The sequence below is a fragment of the Microcebus murinus genome, chromosome 8, assembly GCF_040939455.1.
Source record: "Microcebus murinus isolate Inina chromosome 8, M.murinus_Inina_mat1.0, whole genome shotgun sequence".
NCBI classification, from domain to species: domain Eukaryota; kingdom Metazoa; phylum Chordata; class Mammalia; order Primates; family Cheirogaleidae; genus Microcebus; species Microcebus murinus.
The window spans coordinates 1,826,259-1,852,660 of NC_134111.1; the positions used below are offsets into that span (position 1 = coordinate 1,826,259).

Genomic DNA, 26,402 nt, shown 5'->3' on the forward strand with positions numbered 1-26,402 from the left:
CTTCACAGATATAGAAAAAATAATTTTATGCTTCGTATGGAACCAAAGAAGATCCCGAATATCAAAAGCAATTCTAGGCGACAAAAACAAAATGGGAGGTATTAATATGCCAGATATCAAACTATACTACAAAGCTGTAGCAATTAAAACAATCTGGTATTGGCACAAAAATAGGAATATTGACCACTGGAACAGATATGAGAATCCTGATATAAAATCATACTCATATAGCCAGCGAATCTTTGACAAAGCAGACAAAAACATATGCTGGGAAAAAGAATCCCTTTTCAATAAATGGTCCTGGGAAAACTGGATTGCCACTTGTAGAAGGCTAAAGCAAGACCACACCTTTCACCTCTCACAAAAATCAACTCACACTGGATAATAGACTTAAACCTAAGGTATGAAACTATTAGAATTCTAGAGGAAAATGTTGGAAACACTCTCCTAGACATTGGCCGAGGCAAAGAGTTTATGAAGAAGTCCCCAAAGGCAATCACAGCAGCAACAAATATAAATAAATGGGACATGATCAAACTAAAAAGCTTCTGCACATCGAAAGAAACAGTCATGAAAGTAAACAGACAACCTACAGAATGGGAGAAAATTTTTGCATCCTACGCATCGGATAAGGGGCTGATAACTAGAATATACTTGGAACCCACGAAAATCAGCAAGAAAAAATCAAATAACCCTATTAAAAAGTGAGCAAAGGACTTGAACAGAAACTTTTCTGAAGAAGACAGAAGAATGGCCAACAAACATATGAAAAAATGCTCAATGTCTGTAATCATCCGGGAAGTGCAAATCAAAACCACAATGAGATATCACTTAATTCAAGTGAGAATGGCCTTTATCAAAAAGTCTCCAAATAACAAATGCTGGCTTGGATGCGGAGAGAGAGGAACAGTCCTACACTGCTGGTGGGACTGCAAACTAGTTCAACATCTGTGGAAAGCAATATGGAGATACCTTAAAGCGATACAAGTGAATCTTCCATTTGATCCAGCAATCCCATTACTGGGCATCTCCCCAAAAGATCCAATGACACTCTACAAAAAAGACACCTGCACTTGAATGTGTATATCAGCACAATTCATAATCACAAGGCTGTGGAAACAGCCCAAGTGCCCATCAATCCAAGAATGGATTAATAAAATGTGGTATATGTATACCATGGAGTACTATTCAGGTCTAAGGAACAACGGTGATATAGCACATGTTATATTTTCCTGGTTAGAGCTGGAACCCATACTACTAAGTGAAGTATCCCAAGAATGGAAAAACAAGCACCACATTTACTCACCAGGAAATTGGTATTAACTGAGCAGCACCTAAGTGGTCACATAGGTACTACAGTAATAGGGTATTGGGCAGGTGGGAGGGGGGAGGGGGGCGGGTATATACATACATAATGAGTGAGATGTGCACCATCTGGGGGATGGTCATGCTGGAAACTCAGACTTGTGGGGGGAGGCGGGAAAGGGCATTTATTGAAACCTTAAAATCTGTACCCACATAATATGCCGAAAAAAAAAATTAAAAAAAAAAAGAATAAACTTAGTCCCTGTGCCCTAGATTCACGTCCACGTTTGTTATCCCTGCACCGTATAATTTAGCAGGAAGAAAATAATTTGGATGAGGCTCATCACCTCTAGTCCCTTGGGTGGGACTAGCCTTTGGGGAGTGCTGCTGCAGTAAGTGAGCTGGCTCTTCCCACCCGTGTCCCTGTCTTCTCTCGCCCGCCCCGCGGGGACACTGGCTACCTCCTCCCACCCAGCCACGCAGCTCAAGCCACTCGCGGGGCCCCACACCGCTGAGCCCTCTGAGGGGCACCCGCAGCTCGGGCGAGCGCGGACCCTGCACGCCGCCCGGAAGCCGTCTCGGGTGGGGTCGCCTGGCGGCCTGCGCGGCCTGCTGCCGTGGCGCTGGCTGTCTGCACCTGCGCCGCGCTGCCCTCCGTCCGAGTGCGGGCGCCGTGGGGGAGAATGCCTTTTGATTTGTGCCTGCGAAAAGCTGAGTTCCGCTGTTGTAGAAAACCACCCAGCTGGCGTAAGCTGACGAGGGCAGTGCTGGGAGAAGCTACGCCAGGCAGACAGGGCTCTCTGGGGGCTGGGGGGCTGCGGGCTGGGGAGCACGGAGGCCGGAGGGGCGATGCCCTGCAGAGTGCAGAGCACGCCCCGCAACCTCCCTGTGAGGGAGCCGAGACAGCCCACTCCATCTCGCTGAGCAGTAGACTCCCAGGAAGGGACCGCCGCTGACGGGGACAGGTACTGAATGACAAATCTGCGCGGCATGCCTTCTTCCTTTCTGTCCTGCTACTCGGATGGTGGCATCCATGTCCTCTCCCCATCGTTCTCACCACCCTCAACTCTGTGCCAGTCAATTCATGTAAAAGAAGCCCCTCAAGTCCCTGCTTATGCAAAGCTATCTAGGAAACGCAGTGCCTCATGATTACCCTCCCTGGCCTGTGCTGGCTCTGTGAGGGACTTGGCGTGCCATGTCACACGAGGGGATAGCAGGGAAGGGAAAGGGAGCCCGGAGGAGGGACAGGCTCTGCCAGGTGGGCCTACAGACTAGCCCTTGTCTGCCATCTCCTCACCCTAATGGGATCTGACAAATGAACAGGGATTTTACAACTGGGCCAAAGCTGTGGCACTACGTAGAGAGATGTATACATGTGGCAATCCACTAGGATCCTCATGGAGGGGAGGACAGCAATTATGGGGACATTTAGTGCTGAAGAATTGTTTGAAAGCCATGCTGGACTGTCCTGGTCTGCAATAAGGATGAAAAACTGCATGCTTTCCGACAGAAAAAGAAGATAAAGGGAAAAGTCTACTTTAGATAGACCTTGTGTTGCTCCACGGAGGCGCTGAAGCCTGGAGCTCTTTGGAGAGTGGCCCAGGTGAACCAGGTTCCCAAACAAGCCTGACCTGGAGTTCCAGACATGGTTCTTGTGCTCCCTGGCATGAACATAAGAAAATAGTCTTCAGTGACCACGCGCCGTATGTTCTAGAGGGTAAGGTCAGAGAGGGTTTCAGGTGGCATTTGTGCATTGACCAAGATGCCTGCCTTGGGTCAAAGAGCCGGGATGTCTTAGACATGGCGACAGGCTGAGATGCCTGCTGGGGTAATGTGATCAGTGGAGATGACTCTTGGGTGTGGCGCCCCCTCCCTGTTGCTGGAGGTCTGCTGCACTGGGCAGTGGGAACCCTCAGGGCCAGGAGGGTGGAACTCACTCTCTTGGAGAACAGCTGTAGGAGCTTGGCCAGATGCTGGAGATGGGGGCAGCCTGACTTTTGCACTGCTCCCTCGAGATGGGCAAGGGCCCACAAAGAAGGCTCGGGCTAGACAGACAGGGGTAAAGGCAGCTGCCACCCAGGCCACAGTGACAAAGGATGGCTTCACCTCCTGGCTACCTGCCACGTCCTGCAAAAGGGCTGCACAGCTACGTGATAGGCAGGCCCACATCCACCATATTGTGATTATTGGAGACGTGGATGTGGCTGTCGGGTGTTGGGAGCATGCAGTGGACTTTATGTCAGAAGTCAGGGCTGGGAAGTAGGAATAGCCACTCCCAGGGCAGAAAGAGAACAACCCACAGTATCCATATTAATTGACCCAGAATGTTCAGGACAGTGCTAACTGAGGAAACGCTATTGCGTTTGGCAAGAAGGATATTCCTGGTGGCTCTTCAGTGGCCAATTTCAGGAGATGAATGTGGATAGAGATTCGATCTGAGAAAAATAAAAAAAGTCCATTCACGCATGAATTTTGGGATAAAAATGGTGTAAAATGAAATGGTAGTTGGTAAATGAGAGTTAAATTGTGCTGTATTTTGGGCTCTGTTTCTGTGTAGATGTGGGACTCTTTAGGACCTCAGATTTCAAATGACGCACCCAGAAAGCCGAGTTTGCGTCCTTGTGGCCTCCCGGGCAGGGCAGAGGCTGAGTTGGGGACCTTGGGTGCCCCACTCTCGCAGCCTTCTTCCTACCCAGAGCAGCCTGCGGGCTCTCCGCACACACTGAGAGGTGGGTGGGTGGCGGGCGGGCGGCCCCACGCAGGGCGCAGGGGAAGAGGGAAGGCCGCGGGGTCGCTCTGTGCTCCCTCTGTTGGACCCCGCCTGGTAGCATCGGCGGCACAGGAAAGAGGCCCTGCCTCGGTTCACCCAAGCCCCTGCTCTCATGTTAACTACACAGATGGGAACCCACCAAGGGCAAGAAAAGACAAAGGAAAAAATCTCTGTGGATTTTACCGCAAGTGTGTATCTCAAGTGATTAATCGGTAAATTTTATGAAAGGTCAATATTTCCTACACTTTTTATGTATTGTGACTTTTTGCCATTATCTAAAACATATTATACAAACCTTCATGTCACTACAAACACTACAGAACAGAGAAGCTTGCATTTCAGACAGCTAAAAGCAACTCTGCGAAACAAACAAGGTCACAGTCTGGAAAGTCCTCTGTTTACCTGCTGTGGGTTCATCCAGGGAGAACACGGTCCCACTGAATCCAACTTGAGACACTTGTCTCAACCTAACGGTCCATGCGTTAGCTAACATGGTTGCAAATCATATTCTTTATCATCACAGAGTAAGGACTGTTGTTGGAACACTGTACATTAAATAGTATTTTAGTTATAAGTGATTTTCTTAATAATTTCTTTACAGTACTCACCTTATAAAAGGAGTTATTCTGTATTTTCTTCTTTTCACCCCTCAATCCTGGACACCATCTAGGAAAAAGAACAGGTAGAAGCCTGTGTTTGGGACAGGGACAGGAGGCTGGAGCAGAACGCCGACTTTTCATCTCTCTCTCTTTTTTTATTTTAGCATATTATGGGGGTACAAGTGTTAAGGTTACGTATATTGCCCATACCCCCCTCCCGACTTTTCATCTGTTGATGACATCTCCATACATTTTATTAGTTCCCTGTCCATTTCTGTGATTGAAGTCCAGGGTCAGCACAGTCATTAGGGAAGATGTCTTTTCAGTCTTCAAGGGAGCATCATCACCCAGCAGAATATACTGGAAACATATGTGTTGATATTATAGAGCATTTTTATTTTTTAATGGGGAATGGTTAGACATATAGCATTTAAGTAGCCCATTTGGACCCTCATTGGCAGTGGTTAGTGGCTCGTTTCATAACCGGTCTTATATTTTACAAAAAGTCAATAAACAACCAGAAGTGGGAGCAGGAGCAAAGCACACAGGGTGGGGCAGGTTATAAGAGGAGAGAGGACATAGCCCCAAAGTCATGGTGGCTGAGACAGGTGGAGCAGTGGAGAAGCGAGATGAGCCAGGTGCACACCAGCATCAGTCTCAGCTGGGTTAAAGGCTTGCATCGAAATGCAGTATGATAATAGAGTCAGGAAAAGAACACAGAGGCCAATATTTCCACAATCCCGGGAGAGGGACTTCCAAAATAGAAACCAGAGGGGAATGGCTGGTCTGGTTACATAAACACTTCAAACATTCACACATAAAAATTACCATAAACTAAATTAAAAACCAAAGTTAAATCTAGGACCATATTTCTATCTAATGGAACTGGGTTACCATTCTTCAAACTTAAAGAGATCTGAGTGATCACTAAAAAGACAAACACCACAGTACAAAAATGTATGTAAAGAATATGTGGGGTAATTCCCAGAATAAGGAATGCAAGTAACTAATAAGCACATCAAATGCTTTGTAATAAAAATACAAATGTAAATGAGATTCCATTATTTTGCCCATTAAATCAACACCAATTTTTTAAATAACAAAGAATAAGTAAAATTTGTGGGTAAGTCTGAAAGGAAATGCACAAAGTCAAGAGTGTAAATTAACAGTAAAAATTAAAATCCCATTTGCTTTCTTGTTGACCTGGTATTTCTTCACTGAGGAATTTGTCACAAGAAAACACTAAAATGATTTAAGATGCAGGTAATAGAAGACATGAAAAGTGATTTCTTTATAAAGATTAACTTTTTTTTTTTAACCTAGAAATAACCTAAAGGTAGGTAATTCCAGGGTTTAGTGGCAAATGCAGGGTCAGCCCTGTACAGGTCTGTCGGCACCCTGTCACGACCACAAGACGGCTGCTACGGGTTGAAGCGGCGTCTTTATACACAATCCAAACCAAAGGCAAGAGGTTTCTCCCTGTGTATTTTAACTTTCATTATCATGGAGGAACAACTTTTCCAGAATTTTCCAGAATTTCCCAGCAGACTTACCTTTTCATCTGACAGGCTGGCAGTGGCCCACCTGTGCTGCTCTGGCTGCTCTAGGGAGGCCGTGAGGAGCACAGCCTGCAGGGTCTGCGTGAGAGCCGGGCCGTCAGCAAGGAGGCCGGACGGGGGAGGCTGGTGGGTAGGTGGCCAGCAGTGTCTCCACAGGAAGCCATGACAACACCAGGGCTTTGTCTGGTCACTGCAATGTAGCTAGAGCAGGAAACTGGCAAAAAAATGTAACTGATCAATGAACATCTAACAGTGGTCAAGAAAGATGGTGAAATATCATTGACATATTAACTACAATGCTAAAAAGGAATATTTATTGGCATGGAAATATTCATGTTCATGACATATTGAATAGCTATGAAATAGCATTTGTCCTACCCCACACTGACACTCACTGATACACTGACACCCTCACACACAAGCACACACACAAGCACACAGAGCAATAGCCACAGATCATGTGAAATCCCTCTGTTGAGACGGGGGCATATTGTCCCTTCCTTTACCCCTGCAGTGGCCTGTGACTGCTTTAATCCATAGGGGCAGCAGAAATGATGTAATGCCGGTTCCAGGCTTTGCCACTGAGAGGACTTGGAGCTTCCCCTGGCTCTTGGAAGCAGGAATGTGCTAGGGCCAGTTTATGGCAGCACACCGGAGCCAATTGCTAAGGTTCCAGGAAGTTTGCAGTCTGTGAAGATCATGATGACATTTATCAGGAAACCTCTGCTTGGAGCCCTAGGCCAGGAAAGAACTGCTGGAGAGCCCTGTGTCCAACTGAAGAAGCAGAGGGAGAGGAGGCCAGCCTTCCAGCTGTCCCTGCTGTGGGACTGAAGACGACTGGGACACTCTAGATCAGCCCAGATGCCTCCTGCATACCGCTAAGTCAACCTGTGGAGAAAAAAATCTAACCCACCGTTCTGCTTCTGTAAATTCCGCTCGCTCAACCCTACTCCCTCCCCTCGCTGGCGCTGCTCGCTCAACCCTACTCCCTCCCCCGCCGGCGCCACTCTGTAACTCCCCAGCCTTTAGTCCTTGGAAACTACTGACCAAGATTAGAAATTAGACATGAGCTCATCTGGTACATGTTTGTGCAAGGTCGAAGCCCATGAAACTTTCCCCCCACCCTGTGACCCCTAGCCACCTGCGTGTGGTTTCTGTCTATAAAAATCCTAAGGAAAAAAGGTCGGGGCGGCAAGCTTCCTTAGCTCGCTTGCCCCCGCGCGCGCTGGTAAATAAATCCTCATGCTATTGCATCAAGTCTCTGGACTCTGAGTCTTTTCGAGCGGCCGTCTCTCCCCCACACGGGCTGTACATTTCTGCGGCCCAACATTTTGGGGGCTCGTCCGGGATCGGAGAGGCGACCCCTCTTAAAAGACCGGCGGCACCAGGCTTGGAGGTAGGCAGACTCCGGAGTCATCCTTTATGTTTGTCTCTGTGTTGTATGTGATGTGTCAGTTTTGAAGTTTGAATTTGGAACGACAGGGTACTAACTCCGTGAGGAGGAAGTTCCTCTGGACCAAGATAGGGTTCTTGGCGGCCAGAAAAACTGTCGCCCTGGAGGACGCTCCAGGGATTAGGGGTGACCAGGTGGCCTTGGTCGACTCCATTTGTTTGCCTGCAAGTTGTTGCAGGATTGGGCAAAGATAACCCTAGGGTAAGGTATCGTTGTTTGTTTGTGTTTGTGTAAAAAAAGAAGCAAGTGGCTTCGGTGTTTGTCTGCGGTTTGTGTTGTCGCTCTTTCCTTCTTTGTTCTCCTTTTTACTCATCCAGGAATTATGGGACAAGGGAAGAGTACTCCTCTCTCCCTCACCCTGGCACATTGGAAGGAAGTACGAGACCAGGCCCACAACCTGTCCGTCATCATCCGGAAGGGCCCCTGGCAGACGTTTTGTGCCTCTGAGTGGCCCTCCTTCGGTGTGGGGTGGCCCTCAGATGGAACTTTTAACCTCTCTGTTATTTCTGCAGTAAAGAAGAAAATCTTTGCACCGCACCCCCAAGGACACCCGGATCAAGGTCCCTATATCATTGTCTGGCAGGACCTCGCCCAAAGCCCTCCTTCTTGGGTAGAGATGCCGGTGCCTCAGCCTTCTCTCGCTCTAGTGGCCCAGACGACGTCGGATCCAGCCCGGCAGTCTCGGCCATTGACCGACCCGCAGGCTGATTCCTTCCTCCTTGATCCTCCCCCACTTTACCCCCCTCTTCCACAGGTCGCCCCTTCACAACCAGGGCGCGCCCAACCCTTGGCCCCCTTGGCTGGGGGACCAGCTCAAGGCACCAGGAGCAGGAGGGTTTTCCTCCATCCCCAGATTCCACTGTGGCTTGTCCCCTTCGTCCTGTGCCGATTCCCAACTATAGTTCTGGGGAAGGTGACGATGCAGCCCCCCTTCAGCCCCTCCAATATTGGCCCTTTTCCACAGCAGACCTCTACAATTGGAAAACCAACCACCCACCTTTCTCTGAAGACCCCCAGCGTCTGACTGGGCTGGTCGAGTCTCTAATGTTTTCCCACCAACCCACTTGGGACGACTGTCAGCAGTTGCTCCAGACCCTTTTCACTACAGAGGAACGGGAACGAATCATCTTGGAAGCACGGAGGAATGTTCCCGGACCTGATGGACGCCCTACTCAGCTCCCTCCCTTGATGGATGCCGCTTTTCCCATGACTCGGCCTGGCTGGGACTTCAATACGGCAGAAGGTAGGGAGCGACTGACCGTCTATCGCCAGGCTCTAGTGGCAGGCCTCAGAGGGGCGGCACGACGCCCCACCAATTTGGCTAAGGTAAGAGAAGTCCTTCAAGGACCAACTGAGCCCCCGTCCGTCTTCCTTGAAAGACTGAGGGAGGCATTCAGACGGTATACCCCCTTCGACCCAACCTCTGAAGGACAAAGGGCCTCGGTAGCCATGGCCTTCATAGGCCAGTCGGCCCTAGACATTAAAAGGAAGCTTCAGAGGTTGGAGGGGTTGCAGGATTTTACTCTACTAGAGTTAGTTAAAGAAGCAGAGAAAGTATATCATAAAAGAGAAACAGAAGAGGAGAAGGAGCAGAGGAGGGAGAGAGAGAGAGAAGCAAGGGAAGATGAGAGGGAGAAGAGACAGGAAAAAAGATTAACATGTATCTTGGCCGCAGCTGTAGGTGATAATAGGCCAGCACCAGTGTATAAGAATAAAAAGCCGGGGAACTCGAGTAATAGGCCACCGTTGAGGCCAACTCAATGTGCTTTTTGCAAGGAAGATGGACATTGGAAAAAAGACTGTCCTAAGCTACAGAATAAAGTACAGGACAGAGTACTGGCCCTCCAAGAGGACAGTGAGTGAGATAGTCGGGACTCGGACCCCCTCCCCGAGCCCAGGATAACCCTTAAAGTGGAGGGGAAGCCCATCAACTTCCTGGTGGATACGGGAGCCCAATTTTCAGTCCTGCAACAGCCGCTAGGGCCACTTTCAAAGAAAACCTCTTGGGTGATGGGAGCCACAGGCCATGAGCGGTACCCATGGACGACTAACTGAACTGTAGACTTGGGGACCGGAAGAGTCACGCATTCCTTCCTGATGATCCCCCAGTGCCCTGCTCCTCTTTTGGGAAGGGACTTATTAACTAAGATGGGAGCCCAAATCACTTTTACTCCCAAGGGACCGACTCTCACCCAGCACAAGGGGGCAGTTACTCTGTTGACCCTTCAATTAGAGGATGAGCACCGGTTGTTTGAGGCCAGCACTAACAGAAAAAAACAGCAATATAGACCGTGAGTGGCTCCAACAGTATCCTGAAGCATGGGTGGAAACCGCCGGGATGGGTCTAGCCCACAACCAACCCCCGGTAGTAGTAGAACTCAAATCCGCTGCCACTCCAGTCGCGGTACGACAATATCCCATGGCAAGAGAAGCCTGGGAAGGAATCAGGCCCCACATTCACCGCCTCTTGCATATGGGGATTTTAGTCAAATGCCACTCCCCTTGGAACACCCCCCTTCTTCCCGTTCGAAAGCCGGGAACTAATGACTATCGGCCCGTGCAGGACCTCAGAGAAGTCAACAAGCGAGTCCAGGACATTCACCCTACCGTCCCCAACCCTTACAATTTGCTGAGTGCTCTTCCACCCTCTCATGTCTGGTATACAGTTTTGGATCTAAAGGATGCTTTCTTCTGTTTGCGGTTGCACCCAGCCAGCCAAAGACTCTTTGCCTTCGAGTGGAGGGACCCGGATTCTGGGACCACGGGGCAACTGACCTGGACCCGGCTCCCTCAAGGGTTTAAGAACTCCCCCACCATCTTCGACGAAGCCCTTCATCAGGACCTAACCACTTTCCGGGCTGAGCACCCGCAGGTCACCCTTCTCCAGTACGTAGATGACCTCCTCGTGGCAGGAGCGACGGAAGAAGACTGCAAAGCAGGTGCGCAAGACCTACTCATAGAACTTTCCCGCTTGGGGTATCGGGCTTCAGCCAAGAAGGCCCAACTATGCCAGCAGTCTGTGACATACCTGGGGTATGTGCTAAAAGGAGGGAAGAGGTGGCTAACCGAGGCCCGAAAAGCCACAGTCACGCAGATCCCGAGGCCCCAGTCTCCTCGTCAAGTGCGAGAGTTCCTGGGAGCCGCGGGCTTCTGTCGATTGTGGATCCCTGGGTTCGCAGCGTTAGCAGAACCTCTGTACCCGCTAACAAAACAGGGAGCTCTTTCCAGTGGGGGGAGCCCCAGCAGCGTGCATTTGATGACATTAAGAGAGCGCTTCTCTCTGCACCGGCCTTGGCCTTGCCAGATGTTTCCAGACCCTTCACCCTCTTTGTGGATGAAAAGAAGGGGGTTGCTCGAGGGGTGCTGACTCAAGCTCTAGGACCCTGGAAGAGACCGGTGGCTTACTTATCTAAAAAGCTGGACCCAGTGGCAAAAGGATGGCCAGCCTGCTTAAAGGTTATAGCAGCTACCACCCTGCTTGTAAAAGATGCAGACAAACTTACTCTGGGGCAAAAGCTAACAGTTATAGCCCCCCATGCGCTGGAAAGCATCATCCGGCAACCCCCCGACCGGTGGATGTCCAATGCCCGGATGACCCACTATCAAAGCTTGTTGCTGGACAGCGAACGGGTTTCTTTTGGAGCCCCGGTGGCTCTCAACCCGGCCACACTGTTGCCGGAGGAGCATCCGGAAAACAGAGAAGTCCTTCATTCCTGTCATGACATTCTGGCAGAAGAGACAGGGCCACGTAAGGGCCTCCGGGATGAGCCGCTACCCAACCCACACTGCACCTGGTTCACTGACGGGAGCAGCTACATCCATGAAGGTAAAAGGGTCACAGGGGCGGCGGTGGTCAGCAAAGATCAGGTCATATGGGCTGGTAGCCTACCTGAGGGAACCTCTGCCCAAAAGGCAGAGTTAGTTGCCCTGACACAAGCCCTTGAGCTGGCAAAAGGGAAAAGGGTCAACATTTACACAGACAGCCGTTATGCTTTTGCAACGGCCCACATCCATGGAGCCATATACCGCCAGAGAGGCTTGCTCACCTCCGTGGGAAAAGAAATAAAAAACAAGCAGGAGATTTTACGTCTCCTTGAGGCTATTCACGCCCCTCAGGAGGTGGCCATTATTCATTGCCCTGGGCACCAGAAGGGAACTTCTGAGGTGGCCCAGGGGAATAAAAAAGCTGACTGTGAAGCAAAACAAGCGGCTCTAAGGTCAGGAACTCTGATTCTTGCCGCCAGTCTCCTGGTGGCCTCACTGACATTCCCCCACTACTCCTCAGAAGAGGAGGAGAGCCTAACAAAAAAACCTGCCAAGTTCTCTAAAGATCAGCAGGGGATCTGGAAGACTAGAGAGGGAAAAATTTTCCTGCCCAATGAAGCCGCTCAGGCATACTTAAAGCAATTGCATCGTCTTACTCATTTAGGAGCAAAGCATCTACGCTCCAATTGCCAGTCTACAAAATACCACATCCGGGGACTCAGTCGCTTAACTGAGAAAGTAGTTCACCAATGCAAAGCTTGTCAACTAGTAAACTCTCACCCCTCTCAGGCTAGCCCCCGGCGGCGCCTAAGGGGAGAGCGTCCTGGGGACAATTGGGAGATAGACTTCACAGAAGTAAAACCAACCCGATATGGATACAAATATCTTCTAGTTTTTATAGACACCTTTTCAGGATGGGTAGAGGCTTTCCCCACAAAGAAGGGGACAGCAACAGTGGTGGCCAAACGAGTCCTGGAAGACATCTTCCCCAGGTTCGGGATCCCTAAGGTAATTGGATCCGATAACGGCCCAGCTTTCATTGCACAGGTAAGTCAGGGAATGGCCAAGATACTTGGGGCGGATTGGAAATTACATTGTGCTTATAGGCCCCAAAGCTCAGGTCAGGTAGAAAGGATGAATAGAACTCTAAAAGAGGCTATGACTAAATTATCCTTAGAGACTGGCATAACAGACTGGACAGTGCTCCTTCCCTTTGCCCTCTTTCGCATTCGGAACACGCCTGGCCCCCTGGGGGTGACCCCGTTTGAAGTTCTGTTCGGGGCTCCCCCACCCCTCATGGCCGACCCGTGGTCTATGCCGGCTGATGTTAATGCTCCTCATTCCCTACTTGCTAGGTTGAAAGCCCTTGAAGTCGTTCACAGGGAAGTCTGGGCACCTTTGGCTGCCCTCTACAAGCCCGGAGAAGTGCGAGTGCCACACCCGTTCCAGGTTGGTGATCTCGTTTACGTCCGGCGACACCGAGCTGCCAATCTCGAGCCAAGGTGGAAAGGACCACACCTGGTGCTGCTAACGACCCCAACAGCTATCAAGGTAGACGGCATCGCATCCTGGATACACGCCTCTCATGCCAAACGGGCGACTTGTCTAAATGACAGTAATGATGACTGGGTTGTGGAAAAGACTGACAACCCCCTCAAGCTTCGCATTTGCCATCGCCTGCCTCATACCGAACCTGTTACTGATAAGTAGCACCCCACATGTACCTAAAAAGCTGACTTGGAAGGTAACCTCCCCTGCCTTGCGAAGAACGCTATGGCAAACCAATGCTACCATAGCCCCCCCCCGGCACCTGGTGGCCCGTTTTGACCCCCGACATTTGTGTATTTGTGGGAGCAGGGTGGAATGGGTTCTGCATAAAGGAACGCTCTAAGCGTTCCCCGGCAAGAGTGTACGGACGCCCAGTAGCTGAGCGGAACTTAAAACGGGTCCCTTTTTATGTCTGCCCCAAAGACAGGTACAGTCATGAGCCAACCCAATGTGACCGGTATGAAACAGGGTTTAAGACAGAGTTTTACTGTGCCTATTGGGGTTGTGAAACGACAGGAACTGGCTACTGGATACGCAACCCCCCCTCTTGGGACCTCATATGGGTACAGACAACTCAACAGAGTTCAGTCCTTAACATCACTTTTACCGAAGCGGGAAGGAAGATGTCCTGGGCTAGGTGGGCCGCAGGGTTCATTTGGGGACTTAGACTCTATCAAGAGGGCTATGATGATGGGTTCCTTTTTAAGGTGGAATTACAAATAGAAGACTATAAACCCCCTGTGCCTGTAGGGCCGAACCCTGTCCTACTAGACCTAGGGCCTCCGCGCATCCCGTGGGAGCCACAGCTCCTCCCTACCACTACACCCACACTCCCCGCTGTCATCTCAACCTCCAATAATCGCTTAAGTTCTGCCCCCTCAAACTCCAGCACAGGGCAAAGATTAATAAAGCTAGTGCAAGGGGCTTTCAGCTCCTTGAACACAACTGACCCTGCCCTAACAGAATCCTGTTGGCTCTGCCTAACTGTTGAGCCGCCTTACTACGAAGGTGTTGCCTTTTCAGGGAACTATACCAACACCACCAATCCTATTGCTTGCACTTGGGGAAGTCGTGGAAAACTTACCCTGACTAAGGTTTCAGGACAAGGCTCCTGCATCGGAAATGTCCCCGATGATCGACAAGGACTCTGCAGTGACAAGAGAGGAGCCCCCTCAGGTGAAGGTTACTACTTAGTTCCCCCACAGGGGGGATGGTGGGCTTGCAACACAGGGCTGACCCCCTGCCTGGCGGCACAGATTTTTAACAAATCAGCAGAATACTGCGTCCTTGTCCAGTTAGTTCCCACAATTAGGTATTACTCAGCTGCCTCTTTTGAAGAGACATATAAGTCCCCCTCCTCCGCCCTAAAGAAGGGAGAACTAGTGTCCTTAACCCTAGCAACTCTCCTGGGCGTAGGGGTAGCAGCTGGAGTAGGAACAGGGACTGCAGCTCTAATTAAGGGGCCCCCTTATTCAAGAGAGCTCCAAAGGGCAATAGATGAAGATCTTAAAAGCATAGAACAGTCCATCACCAAGCTTGAGGAGTCCTTAACTTCCCTGTCCGAGGTGGTCCTCCAAAACAGGTGGGGACTAGACCTACTCTTCCTGAAGGAAGGGGGACTGTGTGCGGCCTTAAAGGAACAGTGCTGTTTTTATGCCGATCATTTCGGAGTCGTCAAAGATTCTATGTCTAAGCTTAGAGAGAGGCTGGAATCCCGGAGAAAGGAGCGAGAGGCCAAACAAGGGTGGTTTGAAGGCTGGTTTAACACCTCTCCTTGGTTAACAACCCTCCTCTCCACCTTGCTGGGACCCTTACTCATCCTCATCCTGCTCCTAACTTTCGGGCCCTGCATACTAAACCGACTAGTGACATTCATCCAGGAACAGGTCAGCACTGTCCGGTTAATGGTTTTACAACAGCAGTATCAGCCACTCGCTATAGATGATAACTTATAGTTTTAAGATTAAAACTCTCAAAAAGAAAAAGGGGGGAATGTGGAGAAAAAAATCTAACCTGCCATTCTGCTTCTGTAAATTCCGCTCGCTCAACCCTACTCCCTCCCCCGCCGGCGCCACTCTGTAACTCCCCAGCCTTTAGTCCTTGGAAACTACTGACCAAGATTAGAAATTAGACATGAGCTCATCTGGTACATGTTTGTGCAAGGTCGAAGCCCATGAAACTTTCCCCCCACCCTGTGACCCCTAGCCACCTGCGTGTGGTTTCTGTCTATAAAAATCCTAAGGAAAAAAGGTCGGGGCGGCAAGCTTCCTTAGCTCGCTTGCCCCCGCGCGCGCTGGTAAATAAATCCTCATGCTATTGCATCAAGTCTCTGGACTCTGAGTCTTTTCGAGCGGCCGTCTCTCCCCCACACGGGCTGTACATTTCTGCGGCCCAACAAACCTAGATGACCCACATGGAACAGAAGAATTTCCCAGATGAATTCTATCAAATTTCCTGATCCCCAAATAATAACATGTAATAAAAAAATGTTTGTTTTTGACCTTAGATTGTTTTAAACTTAAAGTATAATTTTAAGCATAATATATAACTAGTATACCCACAAATAGTGATTTTTTTCTGAAATACATTGACATTCATTTTATTTTCATTGTTTATCTTCATACTCACATCATTTTATAATGAATATACGTGGCAGTGCAATGAGAAAACGTCAAAGGACCATCTGCAGGGAAAGGGCGCTGTCGCCAGCGCATAGCTATTCCTAAAGAAAGCGCCTGTGGAGCAGGACGGCGGAGGAGAAACAGCGCCAGCCAGAGCATCTCTGCAGAAAAGACAGATTTTAGAAGAAAGTAGAAGAAATAAGCAAGCAGGCAAGCAAACATCGACGAGAGTCGGAAGGAGGGGCACCTGAGACCACGGGAGACCCCACAGGAGGAGGTTGCGGAGGAGAACAGGAAGAAGAGAGCCCCCGAGCAGCCTGGAGACCAGCGGCAAGGGTAGGTGGAGTGGCTAACTCTCCCCTCCCCGGCATCTGGGACTGCTGGTGGGCTCCCCAGCGGGTGGAGAGACCTGCGGACACCAGTCCAGAGACGGCCAGCGAGCGGTGAGACTCTTGCGACGCAGCGCCAGGCTCCCAACTCCCTCGGGGCACTTCCCTGTGCACAGACCCGAGCCGCGTGGCAGGCACCATATTGCCTCCTTCTCCCCTCCCCTTTTCCTATCTGCAGCAGCTGAGAGAGACAATTTAGCCACCACTTGGAGGCACCTCCAGGGAACGGGACCTTCCCTGTTGGGGCCCTAAAGCTGACTGAGGGGTACTCAGACAGTGAGCTCCCTACCTGCCAGCCCTCCCAGGTGCTGCCTGCCCGATAACTCCAGGAGAATGAGGCAGACCCTGAGGCTGAGAGACATCAACTTAGCTTGGGCACCCCGTGGGTGAATTAGGACTGGCACTCCTCTCCCTGGTGGGGTCAGGGATTGAATGCTGGGGACAAGCAAGCAGACCTGCAGACCAGATCCTGTGCACACAGGTCTCACATTGCCCGGGGCACAGAAAGGATATTTGTGAATGAGACTACTAAGGCGTGTGTGCCTTCAGGGTTGGATCAGAGTGTTTGAGGGCAACCCTCCTCCCATGAGAGGACCCTTTGCCCAGCCCAGGCTGCAATCCTGTGCAGGGAACCTGGCCAGCATCACAGCCAGGGGAGGCCCGGTGGTGTGCGGTCTGGCCTGCTGGCGGAGGCCCAGACGAAGCCCTGGAGTGGGAGAGGGTGGAAGGGAACAAGGCCCGCTCCAGACTGCAGGTCTCAGATAGCCCCTCCCCCACACGCAGACTTTCTGGCTGAGCGGGGCCATTCCAGCCCCTCCCTGACAGCTTTTCCCAGAAGCAGAGAACAGAACTTTGACCCCTGCTAACAGCATTAGTGTCACTTGAGGGCAGACTTACCCAACGCAGCTCCACCCATACTCACTCCCAGACCAGCCCTCACTGAGGTGGAGAATAAGGACACACCTGGAAGTCCCAGGGCCCCACCCACCACCTGAGGCACTAGAGTGCCTCTCCAGAGGATCAAGAGCTGGTCAGAGGACCCCAAAACAGCAGTGTAGCCTGCTTCTCCCAGCAAACACCACCTACTGACAGACAGGTCATTCTGCACACCCTTTTACTCGTCTAACTGACTCATCATAGAGGGTGTGGTCGAATCTCACCCACAAATGCCATTTTGTGGCTCAGAGACTAAACAGGGCATGTCATGATCCAAACAAAAATCTAAAGGTAAGAAGCAACAACTGATCCAGTGGGGAAGAAATCAGTGAAAGAACTCTGGAAGTATGATGACTCAAATGGAAAGCACACCCCCAAAGAGGAACACCAGCTCTCTAGAATTGGACATCAACCAAAATCAGACCATTAAAATGACAGAAGAAGAATTTCAAACATGGATTGTAAGAAAACTCAATGACATGCAAGGAAAAATGGATAACCAACACAAAGAAAACACACACACACAAAATCCAGGACCTGGAAGAAAAATTCACAAAAGAAATTGAAAAAGATCAAGTCACTTTATGAAAAAGACACCTGCACTCAAATGTTTATAACAGCACAATTCACAATTGCAAAGCTGTGGAAACAACCCAAGTGCCCATCAATACACGTGTGGATTAATAAAATGTGGTATATGTATACCATGGAGTACTACTCAGCTTTAAGAAACAATGGTGATATAGCACATCTTGTATATTCCTGGATAGAGCTGGAACCCATTCTACTTAAGTGAAGTATCCCAAGAATGGAAAAATAAGCACCACATGTACTCACCAGCCAACTTGTATTAACTGAGCAGCACCTCAGTGGACACACAGGAATAGCATTTATCGGGTGTCGGGCAGGTGGGGGGGAGGGGATGGGTATATACCAACATAATGAGTGTGATGCTCACCAATTGGGGGATGGATGCGCTTGAAACTCTGACTCCAGGGGAGAGGGGCACAAGGGCAATATAGGTAACCTTAAGATTTGTACCCCCATAATATGCTAAAATAAAAAAAGAAAGTCCCTGTAGTTGGTTGTGGATGTGTTTCCGCAGTTCTGGCCAACAGACCTTCGATGTGGGCCTCTCCTAGTTAGACACAGTGTTGAGTTTTATGATCAAAAGCGGGAAGAATTTCACAGTTGTGGAAAGAGCATTTGACCCCAGAATCTGCCAAACTTGAGATTGAGTCAGCTGTGGGACAAGGATCAAGTCACTCAATCTCTTTGGACCACAATTTTATAATATGTAAAATGGAAAGTAAAAGAAAAAAAAGAAAAACAGAAAAACCCCGATTTTCTCCCGTTGCCATAAGACCACCATGTGCAAATGTCCTGCCCTGTGCCCAACAGTGCAGGGACACTGTGGCTATCAGCAAAGCAGCCATCTCCGTGACTTGTAGGTGGAGGGGGTGCGGTAACTGTCCTGCTGTCCTTGGGGAACTTGCATGTTATGTGACAGGAGACTCCGGACTATGGCCTTCATTGCCAGTCTCCAGGTTTAAGGCACACCTTAGCCAAAAGGTGTGCCTCAAAGAGAGAGGACTGGGGGCACACCCCTCTCCCAATGAAACCCCGCAGAAGGCAGCAGATCTTATGCACGGTCTAGCTCCTCAAGTGCCCAGCAATGAGGCTCACCTGCCCCCAAAAGTCACAGTCGTTTGCCTGACTTCATCTCATGAGAGCGTTCTGCTCATTTGCCTACAGTCAGCCACTGTGTCCTACTTGCACAGATCACATGCACCGTGGGGGCATGAGGCCCATTTGGAAAGGTCCTGGGGTGACGCTGATGGCTGGAAGACATTGGTTTCTAAGAACCTCACCCCTGCCCACCTGTGCCTGTGTGCACACACGCACACACATACTCCCCGCCATGGTTTCCCCTTGCTGGTGGTGTGCTTTGGGGTTAAGGTCACTTGCTTTCCTTCATCCAGGTTGGCAGCCCACAGGTCAGAAGGTGGTGAAGGGAACAAGGGCCCAGGGGGAATCTGAGTCTACAAGGCCATGCGGTTGAAGCCAGGGTGAAGACAGATGGCCTCAGAGCCGTGGGAGAAGCAAAGGAGGTTTGCCACAGCGTGGGAGCTGCTCCCTCCAGCCAAGGGTGGTGCTGGCTAAGCGAGGCTGGTTTTTAATTAAACAGTTCAATTTTAATTCTGTAATTGAAGATGGAAAGGGACATCTTGGGATGTATTCAATCCTAAGTCTCACAGGGAGAGGACTCAGCCTGGCTGACAGCCATAGTAGAAATATTTAGGATAACTATATTGCAAAGAGGAAGGGTAAAGAGACCCAGAAGGAGGCGCGGATTCTACACTACGCATGAACTGGTTAAGTGAAGACACTAGTAGATTTTGACATGGATGTTTGTCTATGTGTGTGTACATATGTGTGCATACACATATCTGTGTATATATGTGTGTATACATGTATGTGTATGTGTATATGTATGTGTACATGTGTATGTATGTGTATCTATGTATGTGTATGTGTGTATATAAGTGTGTATATGTGTATATATGTGAATATGTGTGTATATATGTATGTGTATACATGTGTTTATATGTGTGTATGTGTATGTATATGTGTATATATGTACATGTATATATATGTGTGTGTGTAAATGTGTATGTATGTGTGGGTATATATAAGTGTTTGCATATGTGTAGGTATATACATGCACACACATATGTGTAACATCTGGAGCAACTATTACAAAGAGCTATAACAGAAATGAAAAACAGAGATGACAAATAGAAAACAAAAAATAAAATTAAGGAGACATTCTGTTCCTGTGGGATGCCCTCTGGGGTGCATGTTTCCATGAGAAAAGCAGCCACAGAGTGTTGTGCACTTTGCTGCCCTCCGTGCCAGGAAGGCGGATCAGAGCGCTGGGCGAGCCCCTGTGCGCTCCACACATCTGGGCCATGAGGCGCTGGGGCTCAGGAGGACCCTTCTAATCAGATCTTTTTCTATAATTTATGTTTTTGAAGCGCGAGTGCATCACCTGCCCAAAACTAAACAAAGTGCGACCCTTAACATCTAAAATAATGGTGTGGCAGCCTGGCAGGACAAGGCCAGGCGTGAAGGCTATGCGTGGGTTCTGTCCCTCCCCCGCACCCCGCCCACCGGCCTGTGCACCCTCACGGGCCTGTGCACCCTCACGGGCCTGTGCACCCTTCTTGCCATGGGGCCGGGGCTCTTCCACCTCCCATCCGCGGGGGTCAGAGGGGACACCTGCTTCTACCCCAGAGCCCTTTCACCCTGCCACAGCGAGTGTTCCAGACCACAGGGCCTTATTCTGAAACCCAGACAGAGTCCACGTGCAGCCTTGGCCTCAAGAGGCCCGTCCTGGACCATGGGACTCAGTGCAGGAGCTTTCTTCTAGCTGTAGTTTCGGGAGCCCTAGAGGTTACAGAGAGTCTGCGCGTGTTGAGGGTTAACACACACACGTACACACACACCCCCAAACTAGGAGCAAACGGAGCAGTGGGAGAGCTGCGGGGGCATTGGCAGGAGAGAGGAAATGCAGGTGTCGGATGTGGACTCAGGAATCCCTTGGCAGCACCTGGGCCATGGCACTGAGGATGCCGGTGGCCACACAGGGAGTCCCAGCATGTGGCGGGTTACCCATCGCTGTTGCTGTGCAGGGGGTGATAACAGACATGTCTCTCTCTGCCCCGCTGAGTTTCTTCCCTCCTCCCTGAGGGCTCCGGAGAGCCAGGCTGGGGCATTGCTGCCTCACAGGGAAGGTGGCACAGGGCACAGGGAGAGGGACGTTCTGCAGAGGAAGGGGCCAAGCAGCAAGGCCTGTGGAGGACGGAGGGCAGGGCGGGAAGACTGAGTGAGCCAGGCCCAGCGCCTGCGCCCTGCGCCCTGAGTCCTGGGGCCTGAGGGGACTGAGAGGAGACACTCCCGGGAAGTGAGCATGCTGCCGGGAGCACAGCAGGGGAGGTGCCCACAGGTAGTGGGCCTGGAAGGAACCGTGCCACCTCCGGAGTGTCATCCGGCCCTGTGTGCCATGGGCAGCCACTTCTGGATTTCCCGTGTCCTGGGGAGAGTTCAGGAAGGCAGAGGAGGCCACTTCTATAGAGGTCCCACAGGTCGTGGACGGGAGAATGTGTGAGCCGTGTCCGAAGAGCAGGGTGGGCACGGAGAAGAGGGCAGGAGACAGGACAACAGTGCCAGCTCACAGGGGCTGCGGAGCACAAGCCAGGGCTGCAGTCCGGCGCTGCACAGGCTGCAGGGTGGGCAGCCAGCAACTGAGCTGGAAATGGACAAGTCACGAGAAACTCTGAAGTGTGTCGCTGTGCAGAAGTGATCCATCACTCTACAGTCCAGAGGTCCTCAAACTACGGCCCGTGGGCCACATGTAGCCTGCCGAGGACATTTATCTGGCCTGCCAGGTGTTTTTGCCACACTGCTGCCTGTCCTGCTTAGCAGCTGACTCGTCCCGGGCCCACAGTGCGCATGCGTGGAATGTGCGCCGCACTCTCCAACCGCCCTCCAACGGTCTGAGGGACGGTGAACTGGCCCCTTGTTTAAAAAGTTTGAGGACCCCTGCACCCAGCCAGACCAGGGTTGCAAGTTCAGTCACAGGACAGGGGACAAAACTCTGTGCTGTGTTCTGAATATAGGCGTCCTCTCCAAACTCAGGTATTAAAGCCCCAATCCCCAAGGTGATGGTGTTGGGAGGCGGGCTGCTGGCAGTGGCTGAGCTTGCGGGGAGCCCTCGCGAAAGGGAGTAGTGACCTTATAAGAGAGGCCCCTGAGAACTGCCTCCCTTCTGCCATGGAGGGCACAGATAGAGGGTGGCCACCTATTAATATGAGCCAGAGAGTGGACCTTCACCAGAACTGAGTTGCCGGCACCTTGACCGTGGACTTCCCGGGCTTTAGAGCTGTGAGCAATATGTTTCTGTTGTTTCTAAGCCCCCTGTTTATGGTGTATTTAAAAAGTGGCCCGAATGCACTGAGATGCTCTGAGTCTGCAGCCTGGCATGGTGGCACTGTGACTGACAGAGAAGGAGGTCTGAACTCAGGCCGGCCGTGGCCGCTGCACTGGGTGTTGGGGTGGGCAGCTGCTGTGGGGTGGGGGGGGCAAACGGCACAGGCTCGGTCGCTCTACGTCCCCTGGCGCACTTCCCAGCACAGCTTCCGCTTTCTCTCTGCCCTGGAGTCTGCCGCTTTCTCCACTCTTTCACGGCAGAGAGTTCCTCTCTGCACCGACAGCGCCAGGCCTGCTCGCCCCCCTGCGCCCCGGCAGTGGCTCCGTGACCAGCGGACAGGTGCAAGCTCCTGTCCGTGTGCTGTGCTGCCGCCCAGTCAGGAGACCTGAGCTGCACTCAGGGTGTCATGGGAAAGGGTCACACGTCCCCATTACGCCCTCTCTCCCCTTGCCTGTTTTTGGCCTCTCACTGCCAACCGCCTTTCGCCTAACCTCCGGAGAACCACTCTGCCCCGCAGCCGCGCAGGCTCCCACCGTGCCCTGGCCGACTGCCGCGTCGACTCGAGGTTCAGAGCTGGCGAGGCAAAGGCAGGCTGAGGAAGTGCAAATCGTGGAGCACTGACTCCTGGACCTTTCTGTGGATTTCAGTGAGGGGCTTATACTCGATATCAGAGCCACGATCAGAACAATCCTACAACTCTTTAGCCTTGCAGAAAGCTTTACAAGTTTAAATCTATTTGTTTATTCTTAACATCTGGCAACAGAGAGGTAAGATATGCCCCAATGCACCCAAACCCCGGGATACGAGGGGTGAGAAAAGAGCAGAGCCTTTCCCTGCCCTGTGCTGATGGCAGCTGGGGACAGGTTGCTGCTGCTGGGCTGTGCAGGGCGGAGCCAGCGGCCTGCCTGGTGACTGCACCATGAGTTTTGCCCACAGCGCCTGCCAAGGACCCTGACTCCACCTCCTTGGAGCCAGGTGACCAGCCCCATTTCTGCCACAGGCTGCGCACAATGCACGCAGGTCTGTTCAGCCTGCCTGGACGAGGATCCACATCTGCACCGTTTCCAGGTCAGCGGCGTGCTCTCCCACGGGAGGAGGGCCCCGCTCCCTGCGGATGCTGACTTGGCCATGCGCCCATGCCATGCCGGAGCAGAAGCTCTAAGAGCTGCCATGTGCTGTGTCCCTATCTCTTGCTCTCTCCTGTTCAGGGACCAGAACAGACTCTACAGACACTGCTCCTTCTGCTCCGATCCTGGAATATCAAAGATGGGGACAGAGGGGCAGCCGGCCTGTAGCTCACCCAGGGCATGCCTGGCGTCGACACAGCATAGGAGCAAGAAAGGAAGCTTTCTGTGGCGTGTAAACTCTAGGCTAACCACCAAAAGTTCTCTAAAAAAGTTAAACAATACGCTGAGAAGACATAAAATGGAATCACGTAAATGGCTCAATTAAAATCAAAGGAGACTAAAAAAAGAGGTTAGAAAACAAAGAGTAAGAGGAAAACATTTTAAAAAGTTAATAGATGTTAATCCAACTGTATCAATAATTACTTTAGATGTGAATGGTCTACGCAGAACAATTTAAAGAGAGATTTTCAGAGGATAAAAAAAGATCCAACTTCTATGCTGCTTACAAATACCACTTCAAATACAAAGACTCAAATGGGTTACAAGTAAAGGAATGGGGAAAGATACACATATTACCAATAATAGAAAGAAAGCTATGTTAATCTCAGACAAGGCAGAATTCAGAGTGAGGAAAATTATCAGGAGTAAAGAGGGGCATTATATGATATGAAGGGGTCCACTGTCCAAGAAGACGTAACAGTTCTTAACGGCATGTACCTGATGACAGAGCCTCAGAATACCCGGGATGAAAACTGGTAGAAGGTACAGAGAATAGATTAGTCCACAGTGGTAGCTGGAGACATCAGCGGCCCTGTCTGAGTAATCGGGAGGGGAGAGAAGGCAGGCAGGAAAGCAGCAGGTGCAGACGGCCTGCACGGCACCGTCAGCCAGCACCACCCAGCTGGCATTCACAGCGTGCCGCCCCGAAACAGCAGAGCACGCTCTCCTGAAGCTCGCACAGACGCACACCAAGACAGCAGAGCACGCTCTCCTGAAGCTCGCACAGACGCACACCAAGACAGCAGAGCACACTCTCCTGAAGCTCGCACAGACGCACACCAAGACAGACCCCGTTCGGGGCCACCAACACACCTGAACAAATTTAAGAGGATAGAAATCACACAAAATATGTTCTTAGACCACAATGGAATTAAACTAGAAATAAATAACAGAAAGATAGCTGGAAAATCTCCAAATTTTTGGAAATGAAACAGGACACTTCTAAATAATCCTTAGGTGAAAAAGTTTCAAGATAAATTTTAAAATATTTTGAATTACATAAAAATGAAAATATAACTTATCAAAATGTATTCAATGTGGGTGAATCAATATTTTGAAGGAATTTTTTAGAATTAAATGCATATATTAGTAAAGAAGAAAAATATAAAATAAAAAATCAGGCTTCCACCTTGGGAAACTAGAGAAAGAAGAAACAAGTAAATAGAAAGCAAACAGAAGGAAATAACAATAATTAGAGTAGAAATTGAAGGTATAGAAAGCAGGAAAAGAATAGAGAAAATCAATAACACCTGTTTGTTTTTCAAAACAAACAATCAAAAAATTTGGTAGTCCTCTGCCAAAAAAAGAGTGAAGCACAAATCACTATTAATAACATCAAAATGAGAGCGGGCTCTTTCCCACCATTCCCAGGGACGCGGTGGCGGTGCGAGGGGTGTGAGGCCCCCGACCTGCGGGCAGGTGGGAGGGAAGGCGCGGGGCGGCTGCACAGACTCGGGGGCCCAGTGGTGCTGGGCTTCCCGGTATTTTGACTGTGGTGGGAGGAATCACTAATGGGCGACAAAACTGTGTAGTAAATCCAAGTACCATTAGTGGATTGCGTCCATGTCAATGTCCTGGAAGTAACATTATACTACAGATTTTCCAGACGTTGCCACTGGAGAAACTGGAGAAAGTATACAACAAGTTTCTCTGTGTTATTTCTTACGAACACACGTAACTGTACCATTCTCTCAATTTAAATATAAAATAAACAAACATATTTATGGCTTCCCTCCCTGTGAATCTTGTACTGATAGTGTTTGAAAAGTCTTATGTTATATAGGGCTCTAATTAAAATAAAATTTTATTAGGGTTACAAAAATTTCCACCTGTATATGAATGTTTATAGAAGCATTATTCTCAATAGCTTAAAGGGAGGGAAACAGCTCAAATATCCATGAACAGATAAACAAAATGTAATGTATCTATGCAATGGAATATTATTTGACAATGAAAGAACAATGAAGTGCTGATACATGCTACAACATGGATGCTGCTGCATTATGTGAGTGAGAGAAGCCAGACACCAAAGACTACACAGCTCATGGATCCTTTCATATGAAATGTCCAGAGGAGACAAACCCTTAGAGACAGAACCCAGGGCCGTGGTTGCCATGGGGTGGGGTGACTGCCAGATGGGGGGTGACTGCTGGTGGATATGGGATTTCTTTTTGAGTTGATAAAATCTTCGAAAACTTACATTGTAGTGGGGTTTTCACAACTCTGTTGGTATACAAAAACCATTAATTTGCATATGTTAATGGGTGAATTTTATGTTACATAATTTATACCTCAATAGATATGAGTAAAAGAAAAGTCAATTGCTTCCCTATAATACCAGCAATGACCAAATAGACTTTAAAATTCAAAAAACATTTACAATATGCACCCTCCAAAATGAGCTACTTATTACTCTAACAACATATATACAAGTCCTATGTGTGGAAATCTGCAAATATTGATGAAAGAAATAAAAATATTTAAATAAATGGGGAGATATACTGTGTTCATAAATTGGAGAGTCAATATTGTTAAGCTTTAAATTAGTCTCAATTTAATCTATAGATTTAATCAATTCTTGACTACATCAAGCTGTTTTGTAGATATCAATAAAGTGATTCTAAAAGTTATGCAAAGGACAAAGGACACAGAATAGCCAAATGAAACTGAAGAGGACAAAGTTGGGAGACGCACACCATCTGAGTTAGGATTTACTGTACAGCTACAGTAATCAAGGCAGCATGGGATTGAGAAAGAAAAGCCACATATATCAGCTGAACAGAACGGAGAGCAGACACGTTGAGATATGGTCACCTGGTTTAGGCAAATGCACGAAGCCAATTCCATGGAGAAAGGGCAGTCTTTTCAATACACGTTGCAGGAGCAATTGGATGTTCATATGCAAGATAATAAAACTAGACCCAGACCTTTACTATTCACAAAGCTAACTCAAAATAAGTCCAAATATAAAAAACAAAATTATAGAACTTTTAGAAGAAAACATAGGCAAATATCCATGTGACTTTGGGCATCATAATGAGATGTAATTCCCAAATCA

At 49.6% G+C, this 26,402-nt stretch overlaps 1 protein-coding gene across 1 annotated transcript; it reads left to right on the top strand.

The window, feature by feature from the left end:
* Positions 1–7,521: 7,521 nt before the first annotated feature.
* Positions 7,522–13,188, top strand: LOC142872295 (uncharacterized). The gene is given in 4 exon segments (XM_076005367.1): positions 7,522–8,346; positions 8,589–9,942; positions 9,944–10,898; positions 10,901–13,188. Coding segments are annotated over 4 exon segments (4,908 nt in total). The 5' UTR covers positions 7,522–8,008; the 3' UTR covers positions 13,162–13,188.
* The last annotated feature ends 13,214 nt before the right edge of the window (positions 13,189–26,402 follow it).